At 37.8% G+C, this 13,938-nt stretch overlaps 1 protein-coding gene across 4 annotated transcripts in view; it reads left to right on the top strand.

The window, feature by feature from the left end:
• larp1b (La ribonucleoprotein 1B) overlaps positions 1-13,938 on the top strand; it is a 106,042-nt gene that overhangs the window by 75,289 nt on the left and 16,815 nt on the right. For 3 of the 4 annotated variants that reach the window (XM_039751705.1, XM_039751703.1, XM_039751706.1), the window contains 3 exons: positions 960-1,337; positions 3,724-3,850; positions 8,638-8,849. In XM_039751705.1, coding sequence (XP_039607639.1) covers positions 960-1,337; positions 3,724-3,850; positions 8,638-8,849 — 717 coding nt within the window. The remainder of the gene's footprint in view (positions 1-959; positions 1,338-3,723; positions 3,851-8,637; positions 8,850-13,938) is intronic. The other variant, XM_039751704.1, reaches the window with a different exon arrangement.

The following is a 13,938-nucleotide window of genomic DNA, read 5'->3' as shown; positions in this document are numbered from 1 at the left end:
CAATAGTTTTTTTCCTGTGCCTCCTTACTATTGTTGAGACTCCATTTTTATAAAGAGGTCAAGAGGGCTTGTTTTGGTTATCTAGGTGTTTTTGAGCCTCACTATAAAAGCATATGCTGAGGTACTAGAACGGATTATGATGAATCATTAAATTTCAGATCCAGCAGAAGCAATGCGACCTTCTCTCAGCTATGAAATGTAGAATCAGCTCTTTGTTCTTGCATGGATATTTGAAAGATTGTGGGGGTTTCTCAAACCTGTATATGCTTGAATGTGGTATAGCACTTTGCGTTGTGGGGTCACTGCTGCCTGTCATTCATTCATGGTCTTTTCATATGGGGCAGTTAATCTGAGTCCATTTAAAGTGGAGAATGGGGGGTCGAGATGTGAGGTTGACTAGTCAATTAATGTTGCAGATGCGGTTTTGCAAATGTTGCATCATACTATAGTGATAAAGCTGGAGCTACATCCTCAGACAGAGCTTTCAATTTGTTGATCAGTCTACTTCTTACATCCTAACTTAAAGTTTTGAACTATTTATAGCAACCAAAACACAGAAGTTGTATGTGCAAGCAGCTTAAATTATACTTTGTACTGTTTTACAGGATTGATACATTGTGGTAAGCAGTTTAGTGTGGGAGAAACCCTGGTTAAAGTCAGTGCATTGGTGGATCAAGTGAAACCTGATGAACTGGTTTGGTTAAGTAGTGAGAATACTGCCTAGGCCTTGCCTACAAATATTGCACTCTAAGACTGACCCACTAAGAAAAAATATCCAGGGACAGACTCGGGACATGCTGAAAGAGTTTCTTGAATCATCTGTGGATGAATCTGTGCCTACTTGCAGACTGCTCTGTTCAACTCTGCTTGTTTGAAACTGCATACACTTGATAGATGGAGAAAGAGTAAACACTTTAATAGTTTTGAGTTAGTCTCAATTATGTTTGATTTATCTACAGGTAAGCTCAGAACCCAAAGCAGAACCAGAACTTATACCAAAGCAAATGCCTACTGCAGAGCAGGAACCAGAACAAGAGGAACTAGACTTCATGTTTGATGAGGAAATGGAGCAGATAGCGGGACGGAAGAATACCTTCACTGACTGGTCAGACGATGACTCTGATTATGAAATTGATGATCATGATGTGAACAAAATTCTAATTGTTACCCAGACTCCACCACACCTGCGAAAGCATCCAAGTGGTGACCGTACAGGTTATCATGTTTCACGAGCAAAAATTACAGCAGACCTGGCCAAAGCAATCAATGATGGGTTATACTATTATGAACAGGATCTCTGGACGGAAGAAAGTGAGACAGAATATGCAACAATAAAGGTTAGTCTTTCATGTCCCAAATCAAAGAACATTTCACTTTTATACATTTTTTTTATCGTTTCAGTTTGTTTTGTTTTGAAGACCTATCACTTTTAGCCTTTTCAGTTTGCATACACTTGTAGAGACAATGAACATTAACTGGCATAGAATACACAAGAATTGGAAGTTTATAAGTTAAATGAACATAATTATCACCCAATGTTAATGTTAAAATTTGCATGACATGGAAAATATTGTCACTTGTTTTTCTGCAGATATTTTACACTGTCCTCCTCCTTTGCTTTTTATCTTTACCTAAATGAGACCTAGTACTTTCAAGTGTATAGCTACCAACACTTTGAACAGCAGCTCTGTATCCACATGTCAGCTCAACATTCCCACATCTGTCACATCCGTATAATCGCAGACACAGTAAGTTCTAAGACTTGTTTGTCACTACTGTGGTTTCAAGCAGTTGGCGCACATCTATAACTTTTGTCTGGTATAGGAGCTCTTTCTACGTTCGGAACCATATGTATTGGGACAGTGACACAATTTTCAAAATTCTGGCTCTGTATGCCACCACAGTGGATTTGAAATAAAGCAATCATTATGTAATTGAAGTGTAGACTTTCAGCTTTAATTTAAAGGGTTTACCAAAAATATATGAGCCATTTAGAAATTACATTTTTGTACATGTCCCTCCTTATTTTCAGAGTCTCAAAAGTATTTGGACCAGGTAACATAATAACTGCCTGAAGTCTTGAACCCTTGGCTGGGTTTCTACGCCAGTGATACTTTGCCAGGCCTTTACTGCAGACATCTTCAGTTGCTGCTTTACATTGGCTTTTCTGCTTTCAGTTTTGTCTTCAGAAAGTGAAATGAATGTCCAATTGGGTTGAGGTCAGTTGTTTGACATGGCCGTTGAAGAATCTTCCGCTACTTTGTGTTGAAAAGCACTTGGTTTTCTTTCACAGTATATTTTGGCTCATTGTCCATGTATACTGTGAAGTGCTGGCCGTTCTGTTTTGCAGCATTTGGCTGAATGTGAGCAGACAGTATAGCTTTGTACACTTCAGAATTCATCCTACTACTTCTGCCAGCAGTCATATTATCTTTAAACACCAGTGACTGACTTCCATTCGCAGCCATGCATGCCCATACCATTAAACTGCCTCCAGCATGTTTCACAGATGATGAATCATGAGCCATTTCTTCTCTTCTCCATATTCTTCCCTTTCCGTTATTCTGGTAGATATTGATCTTAGTTTCCTTTGCCCAAAGAAGACTGATCTAGAACTGGGCAGGTTTTCAAAAATATTTTCTGGCAAAGTCTTATCTGCCCTTCCTATTCGTGAGGTTTACCTGTGGTTTGCGCCTTGTGGTAAACCCTCTGTCTTTACTTTCATGAAGTCTCCTCTTGATTGTAGACTTTGGTAATAACAGGTCTACCTCCCAGAGAGTGTTCTTAGTTCGGCTAAATGTTGTGAAGGGGTTCTTCTTCACCATGTACAGAATTCTGCTACCATCCAGCACAGTTGTCTTCTGAGCCGAGTTCACCAGTGCGTTCCATCTTTTTAGTAATGTACCAAATGGTTGATTTGACCACTCCTGGCGTTTCTGCTGTCTCTCTAAAGTGTTTGTTTTGTTTTCTCAGCCTAATGATGACCTGTTATTATTTGCATGGACACCTCTTTGGAACTCATTTTGAGAGTTCACAGTGACAGATTCCAAATACAAATTCCACACTTGGAATCAATTCCAGACCTTTTTAGCTGTTTAATATTTAATGAAATAATGAGGGAACTGCTCCCACCTGACCTGACTATGGAACAGCTTGTCAGTCAAATGTCCAAATAGTTTTGCGCCCCAGGAAATGGGTGGGGAGGGGTGGGGTTAATGCAGGAAAATGTCTCTCATTCCTAAATGGCTCATACAATGTTTTTGGTAAATCCTTAAATTAAGGCTGAAAGTCTATACTTCAATCATGTAATGATTTCTTTATTTTAAATAAGATAATGTAGTGGTGTACAAGATTGTGAACATTGTGTCACTGTTCAAATGCTTGTGGTCCTGACTGTGCATGTAGGGTTTGGTCACATGTGTGTGCTCAGAAGTTGTTGACTGAAATTGAAAGAAAGGGTATGCCTGCATTTGGTATCAGCAGAAAGAAATTTGAGCAACATGCAGCCCTGAAAATGTCAGAATCTTCGTAAATTGAAAACAGAAAAGCACGATGTCAAGTGCAAAGTGACATCGTGTTCACCTGGCATTTGGCATGTTGAGATCCTGTATGAGAATGACATGGCTGCTGTCATGAGAAACACAGAGTTGCGCAGCAGTAATAACAAAGTTACTTAGGTAGATGACTGAACTTGTTTATTTTTTCTCTCCCATTCCTTTTAAGCAGCAAGAGGTGGAAAATTTTAAAAAGCTCAGTTTAATAAGTAAAGAACAGTTTGATAATCTTGCTCCTGAGCCACCAATTGATCCCAATCAGGAAGTCCCACCTGGACCCCCAAAAACCCAACAGGGTAAGTATGTTGCACTTTTCACACAGTAAAATATATTCATTTGATCTTGTATGTCGATGTAAATGGGAAAAGCAGACTTGAACAAAAATATGACAAACTACCCAAACATTAACAATTCTCTTCCTAGTATAAATGTAGTTTATGGACTGTTCTCTGGACTCTGGCCTAGTGTTGTTACAGCCATGTTTCAAGGCTTTATGCATCTCTGTTTCAATTGGATGCTTTTCAATTGCTGCAGGGAGAAAATTTGCACATACTCTCCATATTTTTGAAAATATTGAGGTAATATATTCTAGGTAATTTGACATTTCAATTTAATCATTCATATTTATTCTTGTAATGCTTTTTAGCCCCCGTAGTCAAATAGGCCAAAATGCTTCATTTTTTTCTCCAAGAAAATATTACTTGTAATAGAAATGCGTAAATGTCAACATAAAAATATTATGAAAGGTATGCAGATGCGGTGCACATCCTTCGTGTGATACATTTTAAAACAGTCACCAATGCACAGCTCAGCGTGTTTCTTTGCGAACTTTCTTGTCCAGCCTGTCACATTTCGAGCAATAAACCACACACATTCATGTAGGATTGTGTTTCTTTGTTGTCGGTGGGCAGTAGTTGATGAAATGACAAGTAAATCAGACATTCAGGATTCACAAATGTTGTGCTCTGAAGCCCCACCACTTAAGGCAAGGTCGATGGCTGGTGGTTCTTCAGAACCCGAAACCTCCCACGTGAAGTCTGCTTGATGTATATCTTTGTCAGCATTCTTTTTGTAAAGGACAAATGCATTCCATAGGTGCTGTTAGAGCAGATACAAGATTTTGTTTATTTTTTATAATATTTTTGTCTTATTGCTTGCACATGATAGGTTAGAATGTCACTGCCCAATCTGCGCAATCTAAGATGCCCATTTAATGTCTTTGTAAATCTGTGTACATCTGAGGTTGCAACACTCAGCTTGTAAGGTGGATAGTAAAGAACAGTCTGCTGGAGATGTTTTGGTTGCTTCAGGCCTTTTGAAATTTGTTTGTTGTTGCCTTTAAAAGAGCTTCAGCAGCATTTTCGTGAGTGCCATCCTTCCTTAAACACGTTTGCAATTTTTTATGAATATGATTGAACAGAATTGATTGGCATGTGGCGTAATATCAAGGACAGTCTTCTCTTCTGCATCTGAAAAGGCCTTAGCCGTGACTTTTAAGCTTCTTTTTCTGAGGAGATCTCTGATGCCTTTCCATTGTCTGCCTTTTGATCCATGACCAAATCCTTTCACGCCTATCCTAGCTTATGAACACACCTTTTTCTTTCTGTTTAGTAGTCAACAGTTAGGTTTCATAGAAGTCAATATTCACACACATTTGAATATCCCTAGGCAAAGGAGACATTTCACACACTGTTTTCAGAATAAAATGAGGAATGAGATACAGAACATTGTGCAGAACAGAAGCTCTATATTTCAGCAAGACAGCTACCCAAAGCAAATATGGATTTTGCAATGATATTTCAGTCAAAGCTAGAAGAATTCTCTAGGGAGAGTTGGAAAAAATCCTAAAGCAAGAAACGATCCTCTAGTAGCTGACTATCTGTGATTTCAAGGTGTCGACACTTTTGCACAAGCCACATTCACTGTTACTTTAAGTCGAAGTCCAGCAGATAAATAGCATTTGCACGCTGAAATATGTCATGTGACTGCAGAGTAATACTGTGGATAAAACTGCACCTAGTATCCTGAACATAGTCTCATAAGTGTATAATTTATCTGATATATGACATCTATTTACAGCATCCTATCCACCTTTTAATCATTTTGACTTCTGTCTGGTTATGAACATTATGAATATCCTCGTAGATTTCCATTTCTTTTCAAAGTATGCACTTTTTAGCTTCAGGACTTATTGTATATGCATACGTAATGATTCATGTGCAGTCAATTTTTATTTAACTTAATATTGTGTTTTGTTTCATATATCAGTCTATATCTGAATTCTGATCAGGCCCACTGTCGAGTTCAAATGTTTCTGATAATCCATCTGCTTTAATTTGTAAGAGTAAGCTCTGTATTTTTTACATTACATATAGAAGCACTGTTTCCATCATCAGACACTGCGGGGTGCAACATTTGACATCTCCAACTTCAGAAAAAGATAAGAAGCACCTTAACACTGTTTGGTTTTTCTGTTGAAGACAATTCTTTACCCATCTGCACCCAGTGCTGTAAAACTCTGCCTTGTGCAGTTTGATAATAAGTTTCTCCTAGAGGTGTGTGATATTGACAAAAAAAATTATATTTTGATATTTTGTGGGATTTTGTCAATAACATCAGTAGACAATAGTTTGCATCCTTCAAAAATACATTTGTAACAGTCTTGTGCAAGCTATAGCTTGTCATTGTTAATAGGATATTAATTGTTGTTTACAATGATATCAATGAAAACAACATATTTATGGAAAACTGGTCTTGTTTATTTAGTTAAAACTGAAGCATGTAAAAATAATACAAAAACATTGAAATCACAAGTGCAATTATTATTGAGATAAACAGTGCCAGTATGAGTAAGCCAATTCAAAGTGTCTACAGGATTAGCACAAACATAAAAAAAAAAAAAAACTTATAATGAGGGTGACAGGCCAACAAGACATGAATCCCAAAGGAATAAAATACTAATAATAATTAAATTATAGTTTAATAGTTGAACTGCTCTGCTTTAAGGTGAATTGTGCAGCATACAAGCAAGAACAAAACTCAAACATATTGGACTAAAAATCATCAAATCCAAACTTGAGGTTCTGTGAAATTCTGCTCAGGAAAAACAATTGCAGCATTTAATCCGCATGCACAGTAGTCTGGCCTACTAGGCTACATGTAGTATAATATTTACATCTGGAAACAACTGGGAGGAAACAATCAGCCAGCTCCCCGAGTGTTGCATTTCTAAACCAATTCAATCCATCATGAAGTTAGTACTCAGAGTAAGGGTGGTGATTTTCAACTGCAGAGGGCAATGGTGGCTCTTCTTAAATGAGTCCAACAGAGCAAGTTTCTGATTATGATAAACTACAATGTTAGTGAAAGTATGAAGAATTGCAAAATATTCATTCTACAGAACGATGTGTCACACCCTGTCAAAAAGAGGTGAACATCCAGCAGCCATACCACATGAAATGCAGAAGAGGTCATCCACCTGAAGCTAAGCATGTTCAGGCCCGGCTGGTACTTGGATGGGAAACCATCTAGGAAAAGCCAGAGGTGTTGGCAAGGCCAACAAGGGGTGCTTACCCTGTGCTCTGAATGTGAATCCCAATGCCCCAGTGCAGTGATGGAGACATTGTGCTGTAAAACTAGCACCACCCTGCAGATGACACGTAAAACCGAGGTGCTGACACTGTGTGTATCCTGGGTGCCCTCCATGTCCTAGTTATTCTGGCCCCCTAATCATTCAGGTGGATTATACACATTAGTGGTGGTTGAATTGGCTCCCCACTCATTATGAAAAGTGCTTTGAGTAGTGAGAAAAGCGCTATATACATGTAAAGAATTATTATTATTAAAAGGGCTTTTAAGAGAGTTGATATTGAAGTGCCACAGGAGATGTAGATTTCAGTGCTCAACACACCCTAAACCAGTAGATGCAAGCAAGAGGCTGCACACCATCCACTGTTTCAGGGTGTTTAGACAAATAACTAAAGGAAATTAACATTACAATCTACTTTTAAATGCAAACAAGCCATGCCAGAATAATCACAGTGTTTTAACATGTAGTGTATCCATAGCTCAGTGCTTATCTACACTCTTTTTGCTGTTGGGACCTACAGTGATAGTCAAGATGACAGAAAGATATTGTAGCAGACAGAAGCATGCCTCACATGCATCTCATCTATCATAACACCCATTACATTGTAAATAAATTTCATTAAAATTCAGTTACCTTGTGCTACTGAGCTCATGAACTGATAACAGCAATTTTAGCTTTTTATTTTCTCCTCTCTGACACCTTGTTTCAGATTCTTTTGACCGCTCCTTGAACTTGGCAGTTTAAACTTCAAGGACTGGAAGAACTGGTGGTGGGTGTTTGAGAAGAAGACCTGTGTGTGTAGCCTTTGCAGCACAAAGTTTCACCACAGTTCACTACTTAATATTTTAACAAGCTGTCCCTTGACGTTTGAGAACTGCATCTGACCCTACAAGAATAGGCTACATGACACAGTGAAGGAGTGGACTCGCAAGGCTTGTTTTTGATTGCAAAGTCAATGACATACTTCAGTTACATTGGTTTCCAAACCTTAAGTAGCCTTTTTGTTAAAAATACTGTTTTTTGACAACTTATCCATCTACTCGTTTAAACCACTTGACCCATTTCAGAACTGAAGGGAGAGGGAAATGGTAGTGCACAATTCAGTAGGGTGCCAATGAAGGCATTCATGCACACACCCACAACTTTCTCATACACAAGAGTTCAACTCAGTGAACCTAAACTGCTTGTCTTTGAGAAGTGGGAGCAAAACCCAAGCAGACATGGCGGGAATGTGCAAATTCCACACACAATTTGAACTCCAGAGCAGCACTGCAGCAGAGCTGACCCCTGTGCAATGTTTTTTCCAGCAGACTGGAAAACCAGAAAACGGAATATGAAGTTCACCATTGGGTGTAGTAAATTAGAGATTGGTTGATATGGAGCGACACATTTTGGGAAGGTTCAGCAGAGGTGAGGGGAACATGAAACCATGTGGGTCAGCCTATTAGGTTTGTCTTCTCAGGCTGCAATTTCTTTTATTTCTTTTTCTGTTAGGCTTAGCAGATGAATTGGCAAATAAACTCTTTGGAGCTCCTGAGCCTCCTGTTTCAAACATTGCTCGTTCTTTGCCTACAACAGTACCAGACTCGCCAGTTTTGCATCCAGCCAGGACTCCAAAAACGCCAAGAACACCACGACTACAAGATCCTAACAAAACACCTAGATTTTACCCTGTTGTGAAAGAAGGAGGGAATATTGATGGGAAGGTATGTACATTTTTAAAACTGTCCATTTTAATTTGAGTTCTATTTAAATTAGATTTTTTCCATCCAGTTGTATATATGAAAAAGTGTTTTTTTCCCACACCACAGTGGTTTGTTTATTTTTGTGTCAGATGTTCTAAAGAACACAATATTCTTAATTAATTCATTTTTTGCAGCATTTCTCTTGCCCCAGTCTTTCCAATAAGTCCATCATTAAAGTTACTGCTCCTTACAATTAGTACAAATGAAGAAGCAATATGTTAAGTGTGATCATTTTTTTGTGTGTCTGCACTACTTTATTTTTAAGACATTGGAAGTGTTTACTTTTTAGAATATGACATTTGCTGGCGCATCCTCCCCCTTCCCTCTTAGATATTTGTGCCTCGTTCTATACAAGGCAGCTTTTCATTCTTTCATTATGCAAACTGCTTAAATACAGTGCTATAGTTGAAATGAGGTATTACCAGAATAAAAAGGTGTACAACATTTTCAGCTAGAATTGCAAACAAAGCCATGGTCATTCATTCTGGGACAGTTTGGGACTGCTAGTCAGCCTGATTCCAAAAAACAGGCAAACACAATTTCCAGAGAAACCTCTGAGCAGACACCAAGGGAGAATTGAAACTCATGTCTTAAGATATGAATATAGCGTGATGTCACTTGCTTCCTCCTATACCAAAGCTTGGACTGCAAAGTTTGTTGTTTGTGAAACTTTTACAAAAACATCTCTTAACATTACTAACATTCACCAAGCGGTATTAGTAAGATCCAGTTTTCCAGCTTTAACTGAATATACAATCTGCTGCATTTTGTGACTGACAAGCGACTATAGGAAATGTTCAACACAAGCATGTGTCCTTGGCCTTTTCCCACGTGTTTTGGTCTTGTCCCTCACTTTATGCTTTCTTTGTTCTGGCCTTGTTTGTGGAGTAATCTTCCCTTTTCAGTCTTTTACTTGACAAAAATAAATTTTGTGCTTTTGAGTAGCTGGCTGTCAGCGCTGCTTGTACCTTTGCTAGAAACACCAGAAAATCAACTTGAGGTGAAAAAGTGGGGGAACAGTCGAAGTAGTCACTGGGGTGAACAGGTTATAGCATTCAGAGATAAAACGCAATTTAGAGTGCAGTAACCTGTTTTGTTTCATCAAAACAGGTGAATTGTGAACACAAATTACCATCCTTGTAACAAGTTATCATGTAGTCTCTGTCCTAGCAAGTAGTGCATGAACAAGCCTCTACTGGTGGTGTAGATGGTGCAACTTCTAAAGCAAATTCATGGCCTGCCATTTCGCCTTGTTTTGAAAAGTAGCATGTTAAAGGTGTGTAGGATGGTCAGGGCCAACCCTGAACTTGAGATGGTAAGGAGCTGTACTTGTGGGAAGAAAGACATGACACCAACAGAGAGCAGTGATTCTGTTTTCAGGACATTGAAATTCTGTACCAGGACCAAAAGAAAATACAGTAAAATATCTGCAGGTCATAAGTTTTCAAAATAGTTTACAAAATGAGTAGCTTATGGGGGGGCTCTCCCAACCAAAGACTACTACTTGCTGAACAATTTCCTGGACCAGGTGATACTAGCTCATGTCCATGACTGAGGTGTAGTAGGTGGTTTTCTAGCAACTTCTCTTATTGTGGACATGCAATAGATTTCCATATTTCAAGCTAAACTAGTACACAAATGAGCTCCATTTGAATGATTACGTCTACAATGCTTTCTCTACCTTAGTTACTGCCATTGAAAAATTTCCATGTATGCTTGAAAGTTTGTGGACCCTTTAGAATTTTCTATATTTCTGCATACATATGACCTAAAACATCATCAGATTTTCACTCAACTCCTAAAAGTAGAAAAAGAGAAACCAGTTAAACAAATGAGACAAAAATATTATACTTGATCATTTATTTATTAAGGAAAATGATTGAATATTACATATTTGTGAGTGGCAAAAGTATGTGAACCTTTGCTTTCAGTATCTGGTGTGACTCCCCTTTGCAGCAATAACTGCAACTAAACGTTTCTGGTAACTTTTGATCATTCCTGCACACCAGCTTGGAGGAATTTTAGCCCATTTCTCCGTACAGAACAGCTTTAACTCGGGGATGTCGGTGGGCTTCCTCACATTAACTGCTCGCTTTAGGTCCTTCCACAACATTTCAATTGGATTATTTTCCTTTAGAATTCTCTGATATAATTTAGAATTCATTGTTCCATCAATAAAGGCAAGCCGTCCTGGCCCAGATGCAGCAAAACAGGCCCAAACCATGATACTACCACCACCATGTTTTACAGATGGGATAAGGTTCTTATGCTGGAATGCAGTTCTTCCTTTCTCCAAACATAATGCTAAAAGTTCTATTTTGGTCTCATCCGTAAACAAAACATTCTTCCAATAGCCTTCTGGTTTGTCTACATGATCTTTAGCAAACTACAGATGAGCAGCAATGTTTTATTGGAGAGCAGTGGCTTTCTCCTTGCAACCCTGCCATGCACACCATTGTTGTTCAGTGTTCTCCTGATGGTGGACTCATGAACATGAACATTAGCCAATGTGAGAGACGCCTTCAGTTGCTTAGAAGTTACCCTGGGGTCCTTTGTGACCTCGCCGACTATTACATGCCTTTGTTGGTCAACCATTCCTGGGGAGGGTAACAATGGTCTTGAATTTCCTCCATTTGTACACAATCTGTCTGACTGTGGATTGGTGGAGTCCATACTCTTTAGAGATGGTTTTATAACCTTTTCCAGCCTGATGAGCATCAACAACTCTTCTTCTGAGGTCCTCAGAAATCTCCTTTGTTCGTGCCATGATACACTTCCACAAACGTGTTGTGAAGAGCAGACTTTGATAGATCCTTGTTCTTTAAATAACACAGGGTGCCCACTCACACCTGATTGTCATCCCATTGATTGAAAACACCTGACTCTAATTTCACCTGCAAACTAACTGCAAATCCTAGAGGTTGACATACTTTTGCCACTCACAAATATGTAATATTCGATCATTTTCCTCAATAAATAAATGACCCAGTATAATATTTTTGTCTCATTTGTTTCACTGATTTCTCTTTATCTACTTTTAGGACTTGAGTGAAAATCTGACGATGTGTTAGGTCATATTTATGCATAATTATAGAAAATTCTAAAGGGTTCACAAACTTTCAAGCACAACTGTAGGTTGTCTGTCTGCATGAGTAGTTCAGTTGAGAGCTGATCTGAGTGAGAAGAGCATACCTCTTATTGATGAGATGATGAAAGAATGTTCCTTTAGGAGGCTTAGTTGAAGGTATGATTGAGTGCCCCTTGCCGAATATGAGCTTCTTATTTCTAACAACTAAATCCTTCTTCAAACCAAACTGTATATATTATTTAATCCTGATAATACTTTATCCTCTACAATCTCTAAAATATTTAGGATTTCTTTAACAGTACTTGTGGTAGCAAACCTTTTTACTCATCCAGTGAGAAGATCTGTTTAGTTTTTTTTCTGCTTCTAGTTGTTAATATAAAATGATGCTTTTATTTTACATAATGTACTTTTAAATCTACCTCACTTTGCCTCAAGTGTGTCACATAAAGAAATAAACTGTTACAGCCATTAAGGTCTTATGAATTATTACAAAAATGAGCTGTATAAGAGTTTCCCTATTGATAATATAAAAGTCATGATTACTTTCAAATATGAATCTCAGCTGTTGTGCTATATTTTCTGTTGGTTAAAACACTTTATACTTGTATAATTAAATTCTTCAAATTATAGATAGCATCTTTCTCGAAACTTGCTTTTTTGCTATTGCTAAAAATACTTTGTCTGCTTGAGGTGTCCATTACTCCTAGTGTACCTTTGTTGCATTTTTCCTTACCTAGATATCCTCACAACGATGTGATTGATCTCCTGTTCACATCATTTAAATTATTTCTTAACTCATAAGTATCTTGTCACCTTTCCAAGTCTGACTGCCCTTTCTTAGTAACATGTACTAATTTGTATGTTAAATCATTCACATCTCATGAATTCAACCAGGTGTCATTTATTGTGATACTTTTGTATTTATGTGGCAATACAGTAAACCAATGTTTATATACAGTTCCCTCCACAATTATTGTGGTAAAAATGAGCAAAAGGGGTTATAAAAAAATCACTTTTTGGTGAATTACCTTGATTTCACAATGAAAAAATGAGGGAAATCCAACCATTAACTGAAGTAAATTTATTCTTAGAAAAAATAATGTTTCATCAAGAAATAATTAATGTTGTTATATTAAATGTTAGCATAGTTTGAACTCCAAGTAAGCCCTGTATTAGTGTTGGCGTATTCTTGTCCTGGGGTGGACAGACAATCTGACCACGGCTGATTTCGGCCTTGTGTTGTCGCCATAGGTTTAATAGTAGAATCCCTTAAGCCTATGAAAATATTCGTAATACCGGACTTTTTTCATGTTATAGTAATAATTTTTTTTTTTTATTTATTAAATTTATTACAATCAATACATAGCAATCAAGTTTTTACAAAGAAAAAGAATTATATTAAGAACAGATCGATCCCCACCCCTGAGAGAGAGCAAGCCAAACGGTGTAAAATTTAAGGCTTGTAAACATACCTAAATTAATAAATTCACTGTACTTCATGAACTTATTTTAAAATATTACTTATTAGATCCTGCCATGTTTTGAAAAAAGTCTGTAGGGATCCTCTGAGTATTTGATTTTTTCCAATTTCAAATAGTATAACACATCGGTTTCCCTTCCCACTGACTTAAAAGAGGAGAGTTTGGATTCTTCCAGTTTATCAGAATGAGTCTGCGTGCCAACAGTGTAGTGAATGCAATCACAATTTACACAATGGGTTAGGAGGGATTGTGAGTCCAAAGCTGTCTGAGAGGTAATTAAAAATTTTTGTCCAGAATAATGTTAATTTGGTGCAGGCCCAGAACATGTGACCCAGTGAGGCTGGGGCTTGGTTGCAACGTTCGCAGGTTGGATCATGCCCTGGAAACATTTTGGAGAGTTTTAGTCGAGACAGATGTGCTCGATATATAATTTTGAGTTGTATAATTGTATGCTTTGCGCATATGGAGCTTGAGTGAATTC

The sequence above is a fragment of the Polypterus senegalus genome, chromosome 4 (genome assembly GCF_016835505.1).
Source record: "Polypterus senegalus isolate Bchr_013 chromosome 4, ASM1683550v1, whole genome shotgun sequence".
Lineage (NCBI taxonomy): Eukaryota > Metazoa > Chordata > Cladistia > Polypteriformes > Polypteridae > Polypterus > Polypterus senegalus.
This window is presented reverse-complemented; position numbering and strand designations above follow the sequence as displayed.